Source organism: Dendropsophus ebraccatus, chromosome 9 (assembly GCF_027789765.1).
Source record: "Dendropsophus ebraccatus isolate aDenEbr1 chromosome 9, aDenEbr1.pat, whole genome shotgun sequence".
NCBI lineage: Eukaryota > Metazoa > Chordata > Amphibia > Anura > Hylidae > Dendropsophus > Dendropsophus ebraccatus.
The window spans coordinates 58,843,817-58,870,342 of record NC_091462.1 but is presented as its reverse complement, the minus strand read 5'-3'; the positions used below and the strand labels follow the sequence as shown (position 1 = coordinate 58,870,342).

General features: G+C 42.2%; 1 protein-coding gene across 2 annotated transcripts in view; it reads left to right on the top strand.

Annotated features, from left to right (window-relative positions):
* The window catches only part of PLEKHM3 (pleckstrin homology domain containing M3), a 141,321-nt gene that overhangs the window by 90,232 nt on the left and 24,563 nt on the right, over window positions 1–26,526 (top strand). Inside the window, exon 7 of one of the 2 annotated variants that reach the window (XM_069983472.1) lies at window positions 15,475–15,632. The exons of the other annotated variant lie outside the window; for it this stretch is intronic. Coding sequence (XP_069839573.1) covers window positions 15,475–15,632 — 158 coding nt within the window. The remainder of the gene's footprint in view (window positions 1–15,474; window positions 15,633–26,526) is intronic. 2 annotated transcript variants of the gene reach the window in all.

The following is a 26,526-nucleotide window of genomic DNA, read 5'->3' as shown; positions in this document are numbered from 1 at the left end:
AAGAGATAACATTGTCATTGAATATATATGAACAATTGTTTTCATATTTATAGGGTGGTTGACATTTTGTATTGTCCAAAAAAACACTTTACATGTACTATTAGTATGCTAAATCTTCTCAGTTGCATCCTGGGTCTTTGAGAAAACTGTTGTCCTCAGCATGTGCTTTATGTGATTACACTACTGAGTAGATCCATTATATTTGAAGATTTAGTATGTAATAAATGTACGTGCAGTTAAATATGTAAGTTATTACATTGTAAGCCTTTTATAATTCACCATTGAAAGAATATGTATAAATCTCCACTAAAGTGTATAAGCTATGAGCAGAATGATGCATTCAGATATGATAATCCTAGCTGATTAGTCGCGTACAATTCTTGCAGTACCATTATGTGATCTTTAGTAATTTGGTAATAGTTAGGTTCACACTGCGATTTGCCATCCATTTCACTATATTTAATTTTCACATTCCAAAGAATTTTATCTGTTTTTGCATCCATTTTGTTTTCTTTATATGTATGACGTTAAACAGCAAAAACACTGGGTAAATCTAGCCTTAGGGTACTATTACACAGAACGATAATCGGGTGAATCGACCCTATCCGGCCGATTATCGTTCGTTGCAATAAACACAACAGTCAGCCGATGACAACGATCGGCTGACGATGTGCAAACAGAATACGTTACCTTTCCATACTCCAGTGATTGGCTGAGAGGCCGCTCTGAAGCTGGAGCACACGGGACCCAGGGAGAAGCAGAGCGCAAGAGGAGCCCTGCAGCATGGACAGGTAATGTAATACAGTTTAAGCAAGGGCTGCAAAGACACCGGTAACAATGTCCTTGCAGCCCTTGTTAAACGATTATCGGGCCGTGTAATAGGCCCAGTAAACGAGATCCGATCTAGCAGAGGGTGGAAAATATAGGCTCGTGTAAACTGCCCGCAGCAACCAATCACAGCTCAGCTCTGGTCAAATGATAGAGGAGCTGGGATTAGTTTCTCTGGGCAGTTTACACCAGTCTATATTTTACACCCTTGAATAAATCTGTGACAAAAACTTTAAAGGCCCTATTACATCGGCTATTGTGTAAAGATTCGTTATAATGATTAATCGCTAGTGAAAACTAGTGATTTAGAAGTGAACAATTCTGAGGTTATTACATTCACTAATTGCAGTTATAAATGGTTATTTTTGTGTCATTATATGGTCACTTATCGTTCCTCAGGACTAGGGATGAGCGAATTAACAGTAGAAAGTGCTTCGTTCCTATCAGTATTCCGCTCATCAGGCTGCAGAGCTTTGAAGTCTGGTCTGCTCCATGCCGCTCCTCCCTACGTGCTGGAAAAAAGATGGATCCAGTCCTGGGAAACAGAGAAGTTTTCCAGGACAAGATCCATCTTTTCCCAGCACCGGGGAAGGAGCGGCACAGAGAGGAGCACACTTCAAAGCCCTGCAGCCCGATGAGCGGAAAACAGATAGGAATGAAGCACTTTGCTTCGTTCCTACAATAAATTCGCTCATCCCTAACTCAGGACAACCCACTTAGCATGTTTATTGTTTTACCAACTCTTTAGACAAACAGATGTGCGAACGATCGCCAAACTACCAACAATGATTTTTCAACGTGTTAAAAGACGATTAATGTTTTTTCGTTCATAATGTGATCGTTGAGTGTTATTACATGGTTAGATAATTCATAATTTTTGGTTGTTATAGTGAATTTTTAAACTATACGACATGGAGAGAAAGGAGCTGCTGCACATCACACCTATTGCTGACACTATTCAATTTTTAAACTATAATCGCTCCGTTTAATAGGGCCTTAACCCAGGTCTTCACCACTCTGACTAATATTGATAAAAGGTTTTCAGAGGGAAAAAAAATTAGAAAATTTTGGAGAAAATTTTCATTTACTTGTTAACAAAATAGCTTTGTGTGCCAACATGCAACTCACAAGCGTTACAGATTTCTATTGATCTGAGTGTGTACACTCAGACTTGGGGTCCCATTAGACAAAGCGATTTTTGCATTCTCTTTGATTAACCCCTTCAAGACAGAGTCCTTTGATGCACAAAAGTCCAGGTCAAATTGATGGAATGTTCCTCCCCACTTCTAAAATCCATAGCACTTTTATTTTGCCACCTACAGGGCTGGTTGGGGTGTCATTTTTTGCACCATGATCTCTAGTTTTTATTAGTTGTTTCACTGTAAAAGATGCAGTCAATAGATTGCATGTACTGATTATGATATGCCATAGCATAGCATAGATCAGTGTTATCGGTGATCTGTATGAATAGAGCCTGCCTGAGACTGACAGGACGGAGTTAAGAAGCTTACCCCCACCTGTCGGCACAAGCGATTGGGACCTCCACAGTCACTTAGTGACAGATGCTTGATCTGTCACTGAATACCTTAAACACTGCGATCGCTATAGATCACGGCGTTTAAGGGGTTAATGAGATGCAGCTGCCTCTCATTACCTCCGGCCCCAGACACTCTGATGTTTGTGGGACCGCTTTCACTGCAGTGGTCCTTCCACACATCAGAAGCCCCTGCAGTCAGGGGTATATGCAGTAGGAACGTATATATGCAGATTGCTGACGGGAAGGGATTAAAGATAAACCGATTTGCAAACGATCTGAAATCCATCTCCACAATGGAACAAAAGTCGTTAGTTACAATCTTTATTATGGTCGTTTGTGTACTCTAGAAAGAACGATCGTAAATACAAACAAACAATGTGTACATACACCGAAAGAATAACAAACGATTAATAACAATTTTATGGTCAGCTCAAAAGATGCGATCAATGATACATACGCTTGATTTTTGCCTGCATACACACACAGAAAGATTATTGCTTAAATGCGAACAATATAACGATTTTTTGCACAACAATCTTCTGTGTAATAGGACCCTTAGGCTCTGTTTACACTGCTGTTCTATTCTGTTTAGTTTACTGCTTCTGCTAAACAGGTTAATGTTAGACCCTGTTCACACATTCAGGTTTTGATGAGAACTTTGTAATGGACTTCAAATTTGATACAAAATCTGCATGAGATTTTTACAATGCACACTTTTGAAAATACAGTATAACATGCAATTGCATGGTAAATCTACGGAAAAGCCTCAATGAATGGGGTTGGATCCACAGGACATCTACATCTGTGCAGAAACCCAACAGTTAGCTGCAGACCTGTGGCCTGGATCCTCTTGTGAAGACACATCATGCAGTATTTGACATAGATGTGTTATCATACTCGTGAGTCCATCCTACCCAATATTGTACCCAGGATCCCTTAGGAACGTTTGTGGAAGAGTTTTATCATAACCATCATGGAACTCTTGATGCAGATGTGAACAGAACTAAAAAAGGACATGTGGTAGGATACTACTATTTGTTGAGATTATTAAAACAATGTGGTTAAAGTGTTAAGGTGCTGTGGGAATTTAATGAAACTACTATAGAGAGTGTCTTATCCTACGGGATTACTGTTTGGTTTGGGATGGTAGGATATTCTACAGAGTTGCCAGGACTGCTGTATTTATAATTGACAACGGTGTAAGTGATCTTATAAGTACAGTACAAGGAAAAGTGCTTAGAGAGGGTGAGGAGCATTTAAAAAGTTCTCATACACCCGTGACATGGTTATTTACATCAATGCCATTAGGACAGCGATACTGTGGGGTTAGGACAGATTTAGAGAAAGCTTTTATTTTTTGCAGTATGTTTTTTGAATAAATGTACTTTTTTGTGTTTTGGTATGTCTTTTAGGATTTGGTGCAGGTTTTAGGATTTTAGTAGGCATTAGCATTATCTGTTATGTGAAAGCACATCTGTAAACCCCCCAAACTTCTGATACCGTTGCGTAGCTACCTTAAATCCATGTTCTGCCTCAGGTTCCGTTTAGCTGTTGTTGCCAGCATTTGTGGAAAAAATCTTTTATTTCATCTGGCAGGTCAACATAATCTAGCCCAGGGACATTGTTACAAAAAAGAAAGATGAGAAGAAGAGATAGGGGCTCCCGGCCTAGGGCATGAATGCTCTAGGCTCCACCACTTTGACCCTGTGCCGCCAGAATAAACAATGTTTTTTATACAAATACCAGCAGCCAAATGGAACCTGGGACAGGACATGGATTGAAGCAATGGTACCAGCGGTTTGGGAAGTGTCTGGCATGGTTATAAATGTGCAGAAATACACATACATAAGCATACTGTACTGACATGATACCATTTGGGAGATTTCCTGTGGCTGAATAACTTCTTTTTCTTGCAGTCTGGCATTTGTACCATTGAGGCCCCTCTCACATGCCACAAGTTATTGCCACAGAAATTTGATAATTCGCTAATATTTCAGTTGGTTTCCACCAACAAGAGATATCTGCACTTAAAATAAAATAACTCCACAATATTTACCCTGCCCCAGTTCTGCCAGTCTTAAATAAAGCCTCATTTACCCATCTGGGGGTGCGTGCCCCTTTGTAAAGCCGGCAGTATCTGCCCCTTCATGGGTTACGTCTGTTTGCAGGAATAAACCATAATAAACAACCATGGTAAACCACCTGCTCATCAATCCATCAGCAGAAATATTTGCCTTTTCGTTACATACCCCAGGGGCACATAAGGATAAATGAGCTCCTTTATACATTATGACTAGAGATGAGCGAACCGGGTTTTGGTTCGAGTCCATCCGAACCCGAACGATTACCATTTGATTAGTGGCGGCTGCTGAACTTGGATAAAGCTCTAAGGTTGTCTGGAAAACATGGATACAGCCAATGACTATATCCATGTTTTCCACATAGCCTTAGGGCTTTATCCAACTTCAGCAGCCACCGCTAATCAAATGCCGAAAGTTCGGGTTCGGGCTCGGACTCGAGCATGCTTGAGGTTCACTCATCTCTAATTATGACAATATATTGTGAAATAGGATTTGTACCGAGTTTACCTATACTTTTAAAGTTTTATTTCTGTTATGTTGTTAGTCTCCTTTGTAATAGATAGATAGATAGATAGATATCTTATTTCTCTTCTACATTTTTATGTCTAATAAACAGTGATTTTCACAGTTTAAGGCTATGTTCACACACAGTATTTTTGCTCAGTATTTTAATATCTAATGGCAAATAATTACCATTATTTTAAAACAACAGCTGCTGTATTTAAATAACGGCTGTTATTTGCCATTAAATGACAGTCATCAACCAAATTTAAACAGTGTGTAAACATAGCCTTTCTGTCTTTTTCAATCCACTCCTGGTTTTGGTTGAAAAATTCTGACCAACATACAGAGCAAAAATACTATGTGGGAACATAGCCTTAAACTGTAGTATCTAAAAAACTGTGATTCCCATCTTCTTAGTACATTAGTACCTATTATTGTAGGATATAGATTGAGATTAGGGATGGTCTGAAACTGTTGAGGTTCGGGTTCGTATGAACCCGAACGCTCCGCATCAGATTCCCGCTGTCTGCCCGCTCCGTGCAGCAGGTGGATACAGCGGGAGGACCGCCTGGAAAACTGGGATACAGCCTATTGCTATGGCTGTATCCCAGTTTTCCAGGCGGTCCTCCCGCTGTATCCACCCTCTCCACGGAGAGGGCAGACAGCGGGAATCATTGCCGAGAGTTCGTACGAACCCGAACCGAACTCTGTTCGGAACATCCCTAATTGAGATCAAGCATCTTTATATTCTTTCTCTATTTGTATAACCCTTCAGCTTGTTCTTCTTGGTGTTGTAATTTCAGTGTTGATGAGTGTATGTACTATATATGCATATCATCATTGTATCTTAGGCTAACTTCTCTAGTTACATATAAACCCTAGTAATTTACAACACTTTGTGAATGTGTGAGTCCTAATAGAGGGCCTTCACAAAGTCCGCTCTGATTAAAGAGTTAGTGCCGGTTTCCAATAAATTTCTAATTTCCAGTAGTCTTAATATACAGAAACACAGTGAAACATGAGATCCCTCTACTTGTGAGTCTAGAAGAAAGGTTGGCATTACATAAAGTATGTGTTCTAACCATTCTGGCAAAATGCTGTAGAAACCCTAGACCACATTGTTTATTGCTCCTATTGGCCCCTAGCCCACATTTTAGAAATCCTCTGCACTTTCCTCACTTTCAGGTTTACCATAACTACCATGTTTGCAAATTACTGCTTAGGCTCCGCTTGGCATTGGCACTGGCGTATTTTTAGGAGTTCTGGTTTATTCATTGATTTTTAGCAGTAAAGGTTTTTTATAGTGCTTTTATTCTTGTTTTCAGTAATGTTTGTTTCCTATGTATCAAAGTCTTCAAAACTTAATTACCAATGAATTATTGGCCTCCATCAATATAGTACCAGTCCTGGGCTTTATGCATACAGAAACATACCACCTATAGCTTGCTATGAGCCATTACTGTACTTCTGAATGCTTTTGATTTTGTACAAAGGGTCAATCAGAATTTTTTTTTACATGTCTGTGTGACATGCATAGTTACAAAATCCACTTAATCCAATAGTAATTGGATTGCAAAACCTTTGTCAACACTTGTCTGTGTAATCAACTTTATGGTTACTGATATAGTTTTAAAGTGAATCTGTACCCACAATCTGACCCCCCCCCCCCCCCAACCACTTGTACCTGCAGATAGCTGCTTTTAATCCAAGATCTCTCCTGGTGTTCATTCGGCAGGTGATGCAGTTATTGTCCTAAAAAATAACTTTTAAACTTGCAGCCCTGTGTCAAATTGGAGTGGCCTAGAGAACCTGTGTTCTAGGCTTGCACCGCCTCTCTGTCCCTCCTTCCCACCCTCTTCACCAGTAGGAATGCCCCGAGCAGTTTTCTTTTCAGAACACTGCACAGGAGCCTTAACGATCCAGCACATGTTCAGTGTTTAGACAGAGGAATAGGAGAAATCCTGCCCAGAAGCGTTCCTAATGGTGAAGAGGGTGGGAAGGAGGGACAGAGGGGCGGTGCAAGTCTAATGCACAGACACTCTAGGCCACGCCAGTTTGACACAGGGCTGCAATTTTACAAGTTGTTTTATAGGACAAAAACTAAATCACCTGCCCAGCGGACCCCAGGACAGATCTTGGATTAAAAGCAGCTATCCAAAGGTACAAGTGGTTTGTGGGGGGCAGATCGTGGGCACAGAAGCGCTTTCATTTAGATATAAACACATCAATCACATCTATAAGCTAAAGCTGAAATGTTAAAATGTAGAGGGCACTCCAAGGCTACATTCACACTACGTAGGGCAGCCTGTGGATGGGACTACAGATGTGTGTATGTAGTGCTCCATTCTTCACATATAGAGATAAGTGAATATCGAGCAGTGTTCGGCATTTGATTAGTGGTGGCTGCTGAAGTTGGATAAAGCCCTAAGGTTGTCTAGAAAACATGGATACAGAATATGACTATATCCATGTTTTTCAGATAACCTTTATCTAACTTCAGCAGCCCCCCGCTAATCAAATGCCGAACGCTCAGGTTCAGACGAACTCAAGCATGCTCGATATTCGCTCATCTCTTTTCACATCATTAGCACAGCGATCTGTGCTACAAATTATGGTCCGCATTAAAGCAGGTCTAATTTTTTGGCGGGGCCTTTAAATAACATTGGTCCTATGCCCTGTCCGCAGTTGCATGTCTGCAATTGGGCACAGGACTACTGACATGGGAAAGTAACCTAACTGGGCTCCTTAATGTTCTTATAAATGCACAAAGGGTAGAAGGTTGTTGGTAGTTCACAAGTCTGATAAGAGCATGCAAAACTAAATACAAATCTTGCAGATATGATCTTTTATTGGCTAAAAAAATAAAAAAACAAGTATATACTAATACAGTATATATAATAATACATAATATATATTTATATATTAATATTATATTTATCGAGAAAAGCTTCTAGGCCTTCCTTGAACTTGAACACGGGTCTAACCACTGATTGTTGTGAATAATAAAGGGCAGTACAAAGGGAATCCTTAGTGTTCTTACATTTGTCATTCAAGGTTCACTTGAGAAGTTGTCTTTAGCAATCATATGGGCTAGCTAACCACACAAAAGGCAACAAAAATCTTTTTAATACTGTCCCTTTAATTGCCTATAATGTGCCATATTGATCTGTTTTGATAACAGATCTCTAAAGTGCTGTATGGGCTTAGCATCTCCTATATACTGCTAACCAACCGAGGTAATGCAGCTGTGCAGATAGACTTTGATACATTCTGTATTTTGTGATGCTTCCACTTATGTTGGTCTCCAACTATTGTGAACCTTGGGAACCCCAGTGAAGCTGGCACCTGATTCCCAGTACAAAAGATGAAAGGGAACTGCATGATTAGCATGTGTCTATACAGTCTATTGATCTCCCCCTCTGATGTAAATGTTTTTCAGAGCAATTAATAGATGTTTACATGAATGGGAAACATTTTACACACATCGTCACATTGAATAACTGGTTATCCCGCTTGCTTAGATGTCACTGAAGTGGGTTTTGACACAGGAATGGAGCTTGTACTTGAGCACTTCAGCTAATTTATGTGTGGTTGTCTCCGGTTTACAATAAAATAACCACATTGATGCAGTAACCTATGTTATCACCCGAGGCGATGGCATTGCTGAAAGTAGTATGTTTGACTTGTTCTAAATGAACACTAGATCATTGTACAGTTTACTCACAGCTGGAACAAAAGGCATGGCCGGCATATTATAAATGCTGTGTAATATACTATCTTTATGGCTGTCTTTCAGCACAAGTCATTTTTGCTAGCTAACAGTTAAAAAGGATCCTCTTTAATATAACCCACGGATAGAATAGTCACAGGGAAGCGGGTGTCGCGGTCTGTTTTTTGAACCGCAGCCCGGTTCTCATGTACGGCGCTGTTCTATCACCGGGTACTGGGGCTAAAGAACTGGTGGCCGGCCGGCCCTCCCCCAGTGGGAATTCCCTCCCCTCTATGATGCAGCTCCATTAGAATCAATATATATTGTCCAAAGAACTGCCCAAAGCAGGAGGGGTTTTTTTTATAACAGAGGTGCTGCTGGCACCACACTAATCCGCTTCACTATACAAGTAGAGATGGGCGTAAGGTGCGGAGGATGTAGTGTGTCTCAAGTAATGGCTCAGGGGTGCATATATTAACACAAGACAGTACAAGTCACAGCAGTAAAAGAAAGAAGTCTTGGGTTGTTGTCATGCGGAAAGGTGAATTTAATCTCTTCAGCTTTTTAGCAGAGGCCTTGATTTTTTTTTCCTTGAGATTGACTGATATTTCGCACTGTCCATAATTCCCTTCACCTTGACTAAATCTCCAGTTCCAGCTGCAAAGAAACAGAGAAAATATATTGCTGACCCCACCATGCTTCACGGTGGATATGTTGTCCTTTTTGTGATTCACATTTTTTGGTTTTGCACCAAACATACCTTTTGGCATTATAAATAAAATGTTTACCCTTGGTCTCATGAGACTATAACACATTTTCCTGCATGCTTTTGGCAGATTTGGCTAAGAAAATGTCTTTCCTCTTGCCACCCTACCCCACAGCCCAGAAATATGAACAATATGGGAGATTGCTGTCACTTGTAATAAACAACCAGTATTTGGCTGAAATTCCTGCATCAACTTTAATGTTTCTGTAAGTCGTGGCGTCCTGGCTGACCAATTTAATTCTTGTGTTTTCATTACTGTATGAGAGCCGTCCAGTTCTCTACCAGCAGCGTTATCAGGAGGAGGGCTTACAAGGTTATAAGCTCTCCTACTCATGATGCTCCTGGTGAAGCGAAACTAGTAGGGGGGAATGCGGCTTGTTTCATTTTAATCATTACTAGTCTCTAGCTTCTGTATATGTCACGGCCGCGGCGGCGGCCCGTGTTCCGGGCCGCCGCCGCGACCTCCTCCTGCCCCATGCAGCCGCCGGGGTCCTTGTGCAGGGACCCGGCGCTGCTGCTAGTTCGGCCCCTGGGGGCGCCTCACCTCTCCTCCGCTCCTGTCTCTCACTGTGCCGGCCGGCGCGCGCGCGCCGGCTGTCTCAGATTTAAAGGGGCAGTGCGCTCCTAATTGGTCCACATGTCAATCACTCCCCTATAAGTTCCAGCCCGTCCCACTACAGGTGTTGGAGCCTCTACATGCTTCCCATAGCGTTTGGCCCAGCCCCCTGTTGTTCCTGATTCCTATCCGCTACCTGGTCCCAAGTCCTTGTTCCTGATTCCTATCCGCTACCTGGTCCCTAGTCCTTGTTCCTGGTTCCTGCTCCCCTGTTACTCCATTGCTCCTGTGTTCAGCCTGTCACCTGCGGTTACGCCTACAGCTCTCTGCCAGCACCATCTCCTGCCTACTGCTCCTGCCATGCCTCGCCTGCCGTCACTAGCAACCAAGCCAGGGGTAGCGACCTGGGGGTCGCCTGCCGCAGCAATTCCATCCCACCTTGCGGCGGGCTCTGGTGAAAACCAGCGGCCCCTTAGACTCCGCTCCCTGGTGAGGTTAGTGCCATCGCTGGTGACGGTCCAGTGGATCCACTACTCCAGGCGTTACAGTATACAATATATCTGTAGTAGTCTGCAGCTAAATATAGGATTATTATAGAGGCTCCTCTAGTGGCCAGGGAGCTGGTATTTTACATAACATTGATATGAGCTAGAGATTCTAGTGGATTTTGAACCTCATAATGTATATATTTATTTAATGTAGGAAGCCAGTAAAAGTTATACTGTATATTATGGGGGTACACTGTACATTCTGGGCTATTGTTCCTATTGGTTGGACAGTTCTTGGTAACGTCACTGTGCATTTACTATCCACTTCTTGATAACTATCTTCGCCGTGTTCTGATATATCTAATGCCTCGGAAATTTTTTCTTCTCTTCTCCTGGCTGATACCTTTCAACAATGAAATTGATGTGTTGTAAGCTGTTTACAGACTAATGGTTTTTGCTGTAATGTGCAACTAAGAAAATGTCAGGAAATTCCCATGGCTGAACTTTATAGGGTTAATTAGAATCACTGGTAATAGAGGCAGTGTAATTACTACTATGTAAAATGAGTGTAAGGCCTTATTCACACGTTCAGTAATATTTTCTAGTCCTGAAACAACCCGCTAAAAATTACGGATTGGACATCCTTAGTACATCTGTATTGCATCCGTATTTCCATGAATCCGTTTTTACTACTGACTGCTTTATACAAGTTAAGAAAGTTGAGTAGGTTAAAAAAAAATAGCACCAGTTTGCCCAACCCCTAAAATAAGTCACATGATCGCTTGTCAGCCTGTGGTTGCTTAGAAACAGAACCTTGTGACCTATGAGTCACCCGTATTTCTTTACGGGAATACGGAAATACGGATGCCAAACATGTTGCAATCCGTAAACAATTGATTTCAATGAGAGGATCCGTAAAAAAAATCTGGGTCCGCACTAGGACATGTCCTTTTTTTTTCGGCATTGATTTTCATCTGTTTCATCTACTGAATAGTGTGAATAGCCCAATAGACATCAATGTGCACTAACTCGGATACGGAAATACGGATCCGTAAATTACGGGACGTGTGAATAAGGCCTAAATGTGATTGCCTATTTCTGAACACAACCACATCTCCAATTTTAAGAGACTGCTCACACTTTTTATTTGCCTTCTCTAAATGAGTTCAGTTTGTTTTTCAATGTAATTATACAGATTATGGGTCACATTGAGGGTTGAAATAAGTCTGAAAATAATTTGTCTTGATCTGAGTTTTTTGGTTTACACTACATTCTGTCCTAGCAATAAAACCATTATTACCATTGTCTGTGCATTTTTCTATGCCTGTTGAAATGCTGTGAAAGGGCCTGTGTGACACAAACCAAGATGAACATTTAATTTAACACATGAAGCACAGCAACGTCCACAGACGCTTTCTATCACAGTTGACCTGTGCTGAAGCGAACCGCTGACCTTTAGGCCATAGGTCGTGTCATCTTCTGAGTCTTTCAGTCTGCTCCTGCTGTGATCTCTTTCGTGGAGCAATAATAATAGATTTGTGTGTGCACAACATCTAAGAAAACAGAGCATGAAACCCAGAAAACTGGGTTAATTGTTGCTTAATGAAACGTTGTAGAACCGTTAAAACGGTTTGTCCTTTGGGAATATTTTACACATTTCCACTTCATTTGTTTGCTCTGCTTTTGTTGAAATGCCAGTTGTTCATGGTGCCAATGAATGATTGTCAATGGCAGACTCACCGTCTTGCCAACTTGCCAACCTTTTACTGGAAGCGCAATAGGATGTCATAATTTATGACAACAAACATGATAATGTAGCCTGTCAGTGTAATAGTGGCAAGTTGCTGCAGCTGTTGTCGGCACATCAGCATTGTCTCACCTGTTTTCTGCTGATGTCACCCGCAGGACAGCATTGAGAAATGCTAGATTGATGTCTAACAGCCTGCTTCATCTTATAAAGCACTTGACTTAGAGAATAACATATAAGAGAATTGTATATTATGTGGCTCCAAGCACAAAACTATAGTCCCAGGCTTTGTTCATACATTGTCCTATTAGGACGTCTGTCATTTTGGGTCCAAATAATCGCCGTTATTTCTGCATTCACAGACGTCATTATAAAATAACAAAATTGACAGTCTTCAAATGGCCAAAATAAGATGGTGTATAAACATAGCCCAACATTTCCACTGTTTTAATTTAGTTATTTCTCTTATATTTGTATCCCCCAAATGACCAGTCTATTTTCGGAATTGACGTCTTTTTTTTTTTTTATCTGGTTTTCATCGTCTCATTTCAAGAACCATAACTTTTTTTTACATAGTCATATAAGTGCTAGTTTGTTAAGCAGGATGAGTTGAATATTTATGGAATAATTTTGGAGAAAATACAATGCATTCTTTTTTTTGTGGAAGTAAGCTGAAAAAAAAACCTGCAAATACCACTGCTGTCATCAGTACAAATATGGTGATACCACAAAGAAACGGTGATTCTGACTGCGAAATAGAAGTGCAAAGATGGCCGACCACAAGGCCTTAATTAGGCCTCTGCTACCATTTAAACACAACAGTACCCAACAATTGAATTGCAGGAGCACTGTACCTGTTCTCCCCTTGGGGATTTTTAAAAAATGTTCTGAACATTTACAGGGAGAGTGAAATTAAACTTTTCTTATATATAGCCACATACTGTATACTTAAGTCGCATTAAAAGGGCAATTAGTAACCCCAAACTAAAATAATGTGCAAACACCAGTCATTGCACTAAGGGGAGGCAAGGCTTCTAAATGACGTTCGTTATTTTAGACTCAAAATAACTGACGTCATTTTAAACGGAGCTGAAAAAACGTTGTGTGAACATAGCCATTAACCAGGTGAACGGTACAACTCCGCAGTTGTGCCAAATCTATGACTATCTGTGCATGTTTTAATAAATTTGGCACTTGACAAAGATGCTTGTTTGGCCAAAGGCATAGTATGGACACAGGCACATTTAGAACTACTTTGATAAATTCCACTTTAACGGTATGTTCACACTATGGAATATCCACAGAGACTTCAAGCCAATTGTGCCGGGCGGCCTCCGCTTGAAGTCCCGACCGTTCCGTCGGCAAATATCTTTAGGGCCCTATAACACAAAGCTCTAATCAGCCTGATTTAGCAGATCATCACTGTGTAATAAAGACAACGATCTGCTGATGACAAGAATCAACGGCTCATCATGTCTTTAGGTCCTGACTAGAGATGAGTGAACCTCGAGCATGCTCAAGTCCATCCAAACCCGAACTTTCGACATTTGATTAGCGGTGGCTGCTGAAGTTGGATAAAGCCCTAAGGCTATGTGGAAAACATGGATATAGTCATTGGCTGTATCCATGTTTTCCAGACAACCTTAGAGCTTTATCCAAGTTTAGCAGCCTCAGCTAATCAAATACCGAATGTTCGGGTTCGGATAAACTCGAACCCAAACCCGGTCCTGACCTGAAATCTCTAGTCCTGACCTGAAATCATCGACTGCCAGACGTGCATCGGTACGTGTAATGGTGATGTGCAGCCAACGACTGATAAATCTGTAAAGAAAATAGTTCATACATTACATCTGCCCGCTCCCCAGTGTCTTCCTGTGTTCTCTATGCTCCCCACAGCCACCGTTCTCTGAAGTGACACGCCGCTCAGCCAATCACTGCCTGGGACGGGACTACCGCAGCCAGTGATTGGCTGAGCAGCCTGTTACTTCAGAGACCAGCTCTGAAGTTGAACTGGTGGCTGCAGGGAGCGTAGAGAACATAGGAAGACACTGGGAAGAGGTAATGTATATACAGTAGTGCCTTGGATTACAAGTTCCAGGACAGTGCGTGTAATCCAAATGCACTCTTAAACCAAAGCAAATTTTCCTATAAGAAATCATGTAAATGCCGACAATTTGTTCCACATCCCAAAAATAATGTTTTTTTATTCTGAATAACTTGCAAAACAAATGAAACAAACATTTAGAAACAGCTGAATATTTGATGTTATAAGTTACTGTACAGTATAAACAATCAGCATGTGGTGTATAATGTATAGAAGTGCATAAACCTGAAAAACAGCTACAGTTTGTCGATACAGGATGGAATTGCAGATCCCCATAATGCAGTAGCGTAGTACAACAGGCTAGATTTACCTCCACCGTCCTGTCCCCTGATGTGAGCCCCAGCCTGAAGTGGATCTGCTATGATTTAGAAGGTGAGGGAGACTTCCTGGGTCAGAGTACAGTGCTGTAGACATCGCTATGCAGACCATGCCTCTCCCCCTTCTACCCAGTACAGGAAGCTCTTAAACCAAAACAATGCTCTTAAACCAAGTCACAATTTTGAAAAACTGTGAGCTCTTCTTGCAAAATGCTCTTAATCAAAGTTACTCTGAAACCAAGATACCACTGTACTTTATTACTCTTTTAAAGCAAAGGCTGCGCTGCTAACATTGCTAACAATCTCTGTGTAGCCCTTGCTGCATGATAATCAAGCAGTCTAATAGGCTCAGTAAATCAGCGCCGATCTAGGAGATTGGTGATCGCTTACTGTGGTGATCGGGCTGTGTAATACAGTCCTAAGTGTAAAATGCCTATTAGGAGTCTAAGGTAGCCTAAAAACACGCCATTGTTTCATCATTGATTTATGTCTCTTCTTCCTCCATGTTGCTCTTCCTCTCCATATTGGCTGTGTATATTGCTGTGTATAGACAAAAGTGTGTACATTTTATGTTCAGATTGGCTTCAGCACTGGAGGGAAGCTAAAGGTCCAACTGGGGTCAGCCAGATATCATAAGATGTCTTTTATTGCCAGTTTATTAAATTCTGCCTTTTATCTGAGAAAGCACTATTTCAGCTCAGTTCAGTTTAGTTCACAGTGCTTTCTGTCATACAAAATGCAATTCATTCAAGTGTGTTTATAAGGAACTTCTCCATGCACTTTATATGATGAGAATGTTGGATAGCTCCACCTCACCATGTCCTTATTCTTTTGTAGGTAGTTGAAGGCAAGTTGGCTCCTTTTCTAACCAAAGTGATCAAGTTTGCTACATCCCATGTCTACAGCTGCAGCCTTTGCAGTCAGAAGGGCTTCATCTGTGAGATCTGTAACAATGGAGAGATCCTGTATCCCTTTGAGGAGAATTCCACAAGCAGGTAGGCTACATTCATGTACTATCAAGCTTACTATTATCAGATGTAGGCTGAGCCCATGTGGTCAAGATGGAGGGATTCCCCTATCTCCCGTCTTATATGCTTAATACAAAAATAAAAAAAGTGAAATTAGTTATCATGTCTGTTTCTTTGTATGGAGCGAGTATGTTCAAGGATCGCATTTACTACAGCAACCCATACAAAAGAGGTTATTTGATCAAACCACAAAAAAATTACATGAATGGTAAGGGATCAGACTTATTGATCACTTAAAACCCTTTTTACCTTAAAATGAGCCACCGCCTGTATGGATTGGTCAGGAACTAGCATTAGAAGCATGGTGGAGGGTGCTAATGCTTACAGTTCCCAACATCCCATGTATTGCAGTCCCGATCTGCCTATTTTTTTCCCAATAACAGGTGACTGTGCCTGTGACATATGCACATTGGTAAGTCCTTCCATGCTTTATGCTTGTGGCCATGACATCCCATATGGGGCTTGCACTCACAGGCTGAGAAGCATCGTGAGAACTGGTCTGAGAGTATACACATGGGCAGCCTAGTTAGAAGATGCAGAGGCAATTCAGCCCCCTGCAGTGATGTCTGGTTGTGACTTCACATCCCAAAATGGCTGCTAAACACGTGACACAGGAGTTCTTGGAAGAACTGTAACACTTGCAGCTAGGTTGAGTAGTGCAGATTAGACACAGCTAATTAAAAGCACATTGAGCACATGTACAACTTAAAGGGGAAGTCTGGACAAAATAAGATTTGTTATTGCCCAACGCTTATTATGGGAAACGCACCTATACTGCATTTTCTTAGCACTTACTACAGCATGGAGTGTTCAGGTCTCTGTAAAGTTGGTGATGTCACGTCACATAAACTTCCGACACCTGCTGCAGTGGTGGGACAGACTGGAGCAGCAGAGACCTGAACAGGCCATGCTGTAGTAAGTGCAGATAAAATGAACTATAGGTGCGTTTCTCATAATAAGTGTCTATTAGTCATTTTCATAACTTTTGTTGAGCAATAACGTATCTTAAAATTATTTTGCCCGGACTTCCCCTTTAAGAGTTTATCTTATCTATAATATGGAGGCTGCAGGCTCTTTAGACCCCTTCTTGTTAACTTAAAATGTATTTGATATTCCTATAATACGATACATTATTGTTATTTGCCATCTACTGAATGTTTGTGGAGTATTGATTAGGGATGGTCCGAACCTGCCGAGGTTCGGGTTTGTACGAACCTGAACTCTCGGCAATGGTTCCCGCTGTCTTCCACCTCCGTGGAGAGGGTGGATACAGCCGGAGGACCGCCTGGAAAACTGGGATACAGCCATAGCCTTAGGCTGTATCCCAGTTTTCCAGGCGGTCCTTCGGCTGTATCCGCCCTCTGCACAGAGGTGGAAGACAGCAGGAATCATTGAAGAAAGTTCAGGTTCGTACAAACCCGAAGCTTAGCAGGTTCGGACCATCCCTACTAATGATTACCACTTTAGTTTGTGTTGTTAGCTTTATTCTGTTAAATTTCATTATTAATTGATAATCAGTTACATTTTACCCTGTAAAATTGTTATTTTCCCTCTGTGGGATCTATACTTTTGAAGAGAGAAAAAAACAATAAAATATTGTTTGAATTTTTTTTTTTTATCTTATTGCACTATAAAATGTTTTGGCCAGACTACCCTTTACAAGAACATTTTTTACTAATACAGCATAGAGGGTTAAAGACAGCACTGCTGTTCCCACCCACCCAAAAAATTAAGGTATTAACAGTGTCCAATGAACTATGTAGTAGTTTTCAGCTCAAAAAAGGTAAAGTCCTGTAAATTCACAGCGTAGAGTGGGGGACATCTGTTTTGCGGGAAGAACCTGCTTCCTCAAGCCGGCTATTTTCTTATTTATTTTTCTTGCGTTTTTTTTTTGTTTGTTTGTTTTTTTACTAGCGTAGTGAAGCATGTGCTATCATTGGTGAAAAATGTAGAGACTCTTTAGTATACCTGCATTAGCTCATGTGGCATGTATAGATTGTTTGCCATCTTGATTCTTTTTTCCCTCTCTGATGGTTTCCTAATGCAGGATACAATTCCCATGATGAGTGTCATCACACTGCACATGCTCTTATCTGCTCACAGCAAGTAATATATTAATGACATACAAGGTTTGTCCTCTTATTCACACTATAGAGTATCATGTCAGATAGAGCTCACATGAGTCTGCTATATACAGTATAATTACAGCGGCAGGAATAAGAGCTATCCATCACACCTGGATACTTCCCTCACCATACCCCTTCCTTAATTTAATATATTCCTAGAGAAGCCCATTTATTATGAAGATAGCCTGTGTGGAGGCAGTTAGGAAGATGTAATTGCCATATTACCTGTACGTATATGGTGTGCTATTTAGGAGGGCTTTCAAGTAACTAATTGGTTCCAAGAATAAATTTTGACAGGAGATTCAGCAACTATTAATGAGTGGTCATCCATCTTGTCTTTCTGTTGTAGAGGAGAAAATTTTTATTGAGATATTGTATTGCCCCCCATAAGTTATACAAATCACCAATACACACTAATTACAGGAAATGCACATATAGTGCTATTTTCCCTGCACTTACTACTGCATCAAAGCTTTACTTCCTGGATAAAATGGTGATGTCACTTCCTGGATAAAATGGTGATGTCACGACCGACTCCCAGAGCTGTGCGAACTGTGGCTGCTGGAGAGGATGATGGCAGGGGGACACTGAGGTACATAGGGCACTGGAGGGACACTGAGCATCCCTCTGCCATCATCCTCTCCAGCAGCCACAGCCTGCAGAGCTCTAGGAGTCGGGTCGTGACATCACCATTTTATCCAGGAAGTGAAGCCTTGATGCAGTAGTAAGTGCAAGGAACACTGTATGTTGATAGCAGCCGATCCCCATGCTTTGTGACGCAAGCTCATCTCTTGAGTTTGTTTCAAAGAGCCTCGTGACCTATTGGCATAACGGTACATCATGGGTCCTTAAGTAACAGGCTCCCATGATGTACCTGTCCTTAAGAGGTCCAGCAAAAAAAAAAAAATCTCTCAAATTAACTGGTGTCAGAGATTTGTCATTCACTACTATTAAAAAAATCTTAAGATTTCCAGTACTTACCAGCTGCAGTAAGTCCTGCAGGAAGTGGCGTATTCTTTCCAGTCTGGAGTTCAAGAGAGGTTTTCTATGGGGATTTGCCATTTCTTTGGACAGTTCCTGTCACGGACAGAGGTGGCAGCAGAGAACTGGAAAGAATACACCTCTTATTGCAGGACATACAGCAGGTGACAAGTTCTGGAAGACTGGAGACAGGGCTGGGACAAGGAGGTTTGGTGCCCTAGGCAGAAAAGGCCAATGGCGCTTTCCCCCCCAGCTGCCCCCACATAGTGTATAATCTCGACACATCCCCACATAGTGTAGCCCCCACAGTGTATAGCCCCGATATACAGTATAGACTCCTGGCAGACCCCACAGCGTATAGTCTCCACACACAACCACATAGTGTAGCCCCCACATACAGTATAGCCTCCTAAATGCCCCACATAGTGTATAGCAGGGGTCCCCAAACTTTTTACACAGGGGGCCAGTTCCCTGTCCCTCAGAGCGGTGGAGGGCCGGACTATATGCTGCTGCTATATTTGGTCCGTGGAGAACCATTGCCGCTGTAGGATGACACTGTCTCTGTCCATGAAGAAGTGGAGGATCATACTGCTTATCTGTCTCTGGGGTGGGGGAGGAGCATTGGGGGTGGCTTAGGATGATGGAGTTGTAGTTCTACCACAGCCAAACAGGAGCATACTAGGAGCTGTATTTCTATCACAGCCACACAAGAGCATGCTGGGACTTGCAGTTCTACCACACCCACACATGATCATGCTGGGAGATGTAGTTCTACCTCTGCCACAGAGGATTATACTGGGAGTTGCAGTTCTACCATAGCCACACAGGAACATGCTGGGAGTTGTAGTTCTACCACAGCCACACAGGATCATGCTGGGAGTTGAAGTTCTACCTCAGCCACACAGGAGCATGCTAGGAGTTGTAGTATTACCACGGCCACACAGGCGCATGCTGGGAGTTGTAGTATTACCACAGCCACACAGGAGCATGCTCGGAGTTGTAATATTACCACAGCCCCACAGCAGCATGTTGGGAGCTGTAGTATTACCACAGCCACACATGATCATGCTGGGAGCTGTAGTATTACCACAGCCACAAAGGAGCATGCTAGGAGCTGTAGTATTACCACAGTACACACAGGAGCATGATGGGAAGGGAGCTGTGGTTCTACCACAGCCACACAGGCCATGCTGGGAGTTGTAGTTCTACCTCATCCACACAGGTGCACGCTGGGAGTTGTAGTTTTACCTCAGCCACACATGTGCATGCTGGGAGTTGTAGTTCTACCTCAGCCACACAGGCCATGCTAGGAGTTGTAGTTCTACCTCAGCCATGCAGGAGCATGCTGGGAGTAGTTCTAGCTCAGCCACACAGGAGCATGCTGGGAGCTGTACTTCTACCACAGCCACACAGATGCATGCTGGGAGTTGTAGTTCTACTTCAGCCACAGAGGTGCATGCTGGGAGTTGTAGTTCTACCTCAGCCACACAGACCATTCTGGGAGTTGTAGTTCTACCTCAGCATCACAGGCCATGCTGGGAGCTGTAGTTCTACCTCAGCCACCTATGAGCACTAACACACACACACTCCATTAGCACATACATTCCACTAACACACACACACACACACACAGATACATACATATACTCACCCACAAAGCAGTGGAGGATGACACTGTCTTTCAAGGAGATTAGACTCCTCATTTCTCCTTGTCGGGAGGGGGGCGGGGGTTGTCTCTGCACTTCTCCCCTCTTCTGATTGGCTCTGGACGTCATGTGACATTGGTCTGAAGCTTTTCTTCAGCTCTGGAGCAGAACAGAGAAGGAGAGCAGGTCCTGCTGCTGCGGGGCTGAAGCCTTCAGCAGCTGTAGGGCAGAGTGGGAATGGGATGCTGCCATGGGTGAGGTTTACTTGAGGATACATTGCGCCCCCTGTAATTTAGCAGGAGATGGTGCCCTAGGCTATTGCCTACCCTGGCCTACCCGTTGTCCCTGCCCTGACTGGAGATTTTTTTTTAAATAGAAGTAAATTACAAATCTCTGAGAATTTCTGACACCAGTTGACTAGTAATGTCCACCTAAGATGTGCAGAGACGGTGGTGATACATGTTCAGCAGTTTAGTTAACTGCCTAGGTACATTTGTACACAGTTGTGTTATATGATTCTTGCTACTGTATAGTGCAGCTAGTAAGAATCACCAGACTTGAAACAGCTTCCTACCACCACCACTGGAACCATTAGGCGGACATTGCAAAAGAAAATACAAAGGGGGCACCATAACAAGCATGTAATTGCGATATCTAAACATAATTATTAAATTATTCCAATAAAAAATAGATGTTCTGCATGAATATATAAAATTACATTGCTAAGCCCCTTTAAAAGAATTTATCTGTACACTCAGAACAGAAAGAGTTAAACTTCTATATCACTTTGTGAAGCAGGAATACCTTCCTCTGAGTAATAGAATGCACTAGAATCTGAGCATTGCTTTTACACTAAGCCTTACCCATCTGTTTTACCTTATGATTACAAATGTCAGGTAGTAATGTAAACATGATATACAACTGCTCCATAAAAAGGATGATAGAAAGGTTGTACATGCACAGCTGAGCATCTGTTATTGTTCCAAGCACATATAATAATTGTAAATGGAAGATTACTATACTTCTAGCTCTCACTTTATCCAAACACTTGGACGGAGCATACCTCTACAGTACAGCCGCATATTCACCATAGTGAATGTAGCAAGTGGGTATAGAAGCTATTTATATAGATATCTGTTCAGCTGCAGAAAGGATCTGCACTATCCCAGGATTATTAGAAGCTAATAATGGGAAAGCTTAACCTTGATGTGCAATGGTATGGTATATAAGCCTTATTATCCACTAATGTTACTATAAATGGCCAACTAACCTCTGAAGAAAGAAGGTACAGTAGTTTGGATTTCTAGTTATGATTAGGAATAACACAAACATTGTACATAGCGGTCCTTAGTGTACCCATGGATGATAAATTATCAGTTTAGCTATGTTGGAAGGTAGAGATGGATGATGGGTGTCCAGCACAAAGTACTTTGGTACTCTATAGTGCAGCGCTATTTGGTTATTGGCAGCAGGTTTCATTATTGTTAAAACAGTTTATTGTTAGTTTTGTGTTTATTATGTAACTATTAGTTTTACATATTGTATCTACACTAAGGAGAGCGTTTAAGATGTGGCACAGGCGCCATTTTGTGGTGCAGAGGGCTCAGATATTCGCAATAGCTTGTTTTGCAAATATTTTATTTGCATCTTGTCCCTCTGCTCCACTCGTGCCAGAGGGGCGTAACAGGGCATGCGGCCAGTCACAGAGGGGGCGTGGCCTATGCATGCGCCACATATAACATTTTTCCAGTGGAAAAATGCCAGTGAAGTCTTCACTGTGCGCGTGGGGCTCAAGTGCTGTGGTGCACATGGGATTTATGGAGAGGCATTGCACCTCTACATAAATTCTGCGAGTCTTTGGGCCATCAAAACATTTTTAGTCAGTCTTAATCAGTGGAAGACGTTTAGTGGCTCCCAGATAACCCTTTTACACAGTCAAGTTTAGAAATACAAATACATGTAGACAAAAAAACTGAAGGGAAGCACACAAGACAATAGGTCATTCTCACAGACAGGACCTGGGTTAGCTGACTAGATTATAAACTGAGAAAATGTAAGTAGAACATAGACCCTCGAGAGAAAGCACCACAAGGGGACACGAAGGAAGAATATCTAGCCTATTAGATTCTAATAGCATTGTAGGATCAGACAGATTTTACACATCTCTGAACTTAAAGGGGTAGTGCGGCGCTAAATTATTCACAAAATAACACACATTACAAAGTTATACAACTTTGTAATGTATGTTATGTATGTGAATGGCCCCCTTCCCCGTGTTCCCCGACCCCCGCCCGTGGACCCGGAAGTGTAGTGCATTATACATACCTGATTCGTGTCGACCCCCGTCCGCATTTCTTCTGACAGTGATGTAATCTTCGGGAGGCCGACCGTCCCTCATGCCGACCCCCTCTGCCGCGTCATAACTGAGCTCAGCCGCGACTGGCTGAGCATAACTGTGCTCAGCCAATCGCGGCTGAGCAGCTGATGACGTGTGCCTTGTCATCAGCTGCTCAGCCGCGATTGGCTGAACTTAACTGTGCTCAGCCAATTGCGGCTGAGCACAGTTATGACGCGGCAGAGGGAGGCCGGCATGAGGGATGGCAGGACCGGGTCGGCCGGCCTCCTGAAGATTACATCACTGTCAGAAGAAATGCGGACGGGGGTCGACACGAATCAGGTATGTATAATGCACTACACTTCCGGGTCCACGGGCGGGGGTCGGGGATCATGGGGAAGGGGGCCATTCACATACATAACATACATTACAAAGTTGTATAACTTTGTAATGTGTGTTATTTTGTGAATAATTTCTTAGCGCCGCACTACCCCTTTAAAGTAACTGTAATTAGAAAAAACTTTTGACATGTCAAAAGTTTTGATTGGTCGGTGTCTAAGGGCCAGTTCACATGAAGCAAAAGCGTCAGAATCCCATCTGCCTCAGTGTATCAATGGGAGGGCTCACATGCCTCCGCTTCCATTGATCTCCGCTCAAAGCATTGACGTGTCATGTGAAGTGGAGGCTGGCGATGTGCTTATCGAGCATTAATAGGGGGGATTTATCAATTGTGTCTACCCTTGCAGTGTCTTTCTTGAATATTGTCTGCCTTCATTTTAGATAGTATTCTGGTGCAGGGTGTATAATAAATCTCTCCTATTCTCAGACTTGGCAGAAATGTGTCCAGTTGTACAGATTGATAATTCTGTCCAATTGTAGAACCTGTTTCTACTTTGGGGCAAAAAAAAAAAAAATCAGATTTAAACTTTGACAGTATGCTGACATACCACCTTTTCAGACAGACACTAAAAGCTGCCTAGATAGTTGCAAAAAAGCCTTCTTTTTGGTGTAAAATCATGAGGATTTAGGGTACTTGTTTATAAAAATAATGATATAAAGAATGCTGCAGCATTTCCTACTATATAAGCTTCTTCTTTCCTGTTGCCTCCATCTCCCCAAAAATGTAGATTTATTGCTTCCTGTGCTAGTAATGTGGGGCCTTTCCCTCAACTAGTCACCGTCCCCCTCTCTCCCCTCAACATGGTAATCCTGCCTTTAAATGATGTATAATCATGCCCAGAGAGGCGGGATTACAGCGAGAAGGGGAGGGATTACAGTCCAGGAACCATGACTAGTTGACGGGGGGGGGGGGGTAATCTGTCAACAGGAAGGTGCCCAAAAATATATGATATTGCCCATCCCACCAAAACTGGACGATTTGGCCAACTTTAATAGGTATGTATGGCCAGCTTTAGAAACATATAGTAGTTGAGGGCTTGAGTGTTACATACACTAAATGATTTTGTCATTGATTTATAGTGTCGGTAGAAGGATATAGACTGAAATAAAATGTTTAGTGGGTATTTCCATTCCAGAGGTGATAAGAATTCCTGTAACAGGTAAACAGTAAAGTTCCTTCAGCTTCCTGACCAGTTTCTGCCACGTGCCCTTAGTTCCCTCTTGGAGCCTTGTTATACAGATGGCCTTTGTCTGATAAAATATCGTCCTGCTGCCAAGCATTTGGATTTCTCTGACTTCTCTCTCAATAATAGTAATTTTTTCCAGCACTGAGACTGAGGCATTTTTTAATATACATAAAAGTGATTATTTGTTGTACAGAATCACAGTTATCATTAGCAAATGAAAGGGTGGACCTTAGTCAATGTATGCCTCTGGCACATACCATTGGGATTATTAGGTGCCACAGTACAGAAGCTTCATCCCTCTAGCAGCCACTGAGAGGAATCTATTTTTCAGTTGTTAGTCACAGTAATAGGAACATTAAACAGAACATTTTCTGTTCCTTAAAGGGGTAGTTCACAAAAAAACATTTTTCTTTCAAATCAACTGGTGTCAGAAAGTGCTAGAGATTTGTAATTTACTTCTATTGAAAATCTCAAGTCTTCCAGTACTTATCAGCTGCTGTATGTCCTGCAGGAAGTTGTGTATTCTCTCCAGTCTTGCACAGTGCTCTCTGGTCCCACTTCTGTCAATGTCAGGAACTGTCCACTAACAAATCCCCATAGTGAACTTTTCCTGCTCTCCAGACTGGGGAGAATACTATTTCCTGCAGGACATACAGCAGCTGATAAGTACTAGAAGACATGAGATTTTTAAGTAAGTAAGTTACAAATCTCTGGCACTTTTTGGTGAACTACCCCTTTAAATATGGGTTTCAGAAATGGTGACACAAAGTGAATAAAATAAAAGTATAAAGTGTAAAACATAACAATAACTGACACTTGATCAATTAAATAAAGTACATGCCATAAAAACAAAACCCCCAACATGATCCCCCAAAATGTAGACAGCTTCTGTTTTGCTTTGTTTGTTTGTTTTTAAATTCCATACCACTTTTTATTTTAGTTATTTATGTTTACAATACATTATATGACACAATAAATTATGGCATCAAAATACAAACAGTCCCACAAAAAAACACGCCTGGCCCGCCGACAGAGCAGTGGGCAGCCCTTATTATAATCTTCTACACAACACACCTGACGCTGGCAGCATATGTGATGTCACCACACTGCCTGTGCCAGGACGCGCCGCCACCTTGTATTACAACTCTCTTCTATTGAGGGGGGCTGATTACTATATGGGGCACTATTGAGGGGGCTGACTACTATATGGGGTATTATTGGGGGTTGAGTACTATATAGGAAACTATTTGGGGGGGGCTGATTACTATAAGGGGCACTATTGAGGGGGCAACTACTATATGGGGTACTATTGGGGGTTAGGTACTATATAGGACACTATTTAGGGGGGGCTGATTACTTTATGGGGCACTATTGAGGGGGCTGACTACTATATGGGGTACTATTGGGGGTTGAGTACTATATAGGGCATTTTTGAGGAGGGGGCAGACTAATATATAGGGCCCTATTGTGGGGGGGTTACTTGCTGCATGGGGGAAATAAGGTAATTACTGTGTTAGGGCAACTACTTTATGGGGCTGTATTAGGGGGTACTAGTAAGGAAGCTAATACAGAAGGGGGCATTTTTAAAATTTTGGGAACTGTGTATGAGGAGCTTGTATACAGGTGGATAGGAGGTGTTATAAAAGTGCAGCGCCTAAGGTGAAGTATTGATATGACATGTTGGTTGTTTGGTGAATTGCCCGGTCCGTGCATTAGGGCGCCACGTGCAGCAGTGATGTGGCCACTTCCCTGACAGTCAAGTGTGAAGAATGCTGCCCACAATCTTCAGTAAATATCAAGGTTGTCCTGTGACTTTTTCCAATTTCCTAATTTTGGACCACTATGTATTTGAGTTTGATACCCCTGATATAGATAGAACAAGGTTATGGCTCAAGAAAAGAGGGAAGAAAAAGTCACCAAAACTGGCTGTGGCACCTATTGGTGATTTCGTAGTTGAGCACTAGGTGCAGTCTCACTTTTAGGACTTATTCCCATATTGTATGGATATGCGCCGCATGGCTCTGTCCCAGTGGCGGATTATAATGTGGGCGGTTTGGGCGGCCGCCCGGGGCCCAAGGCTCCGGGGGGGCCCGCGCCGCCCACATTAAGATCTTACATAGCAGCGCCAGCAGCACATCACTTTCCGGGCTCAATGGGCCCCGAGTGATGTTCTGCTGTGGCGCGCTG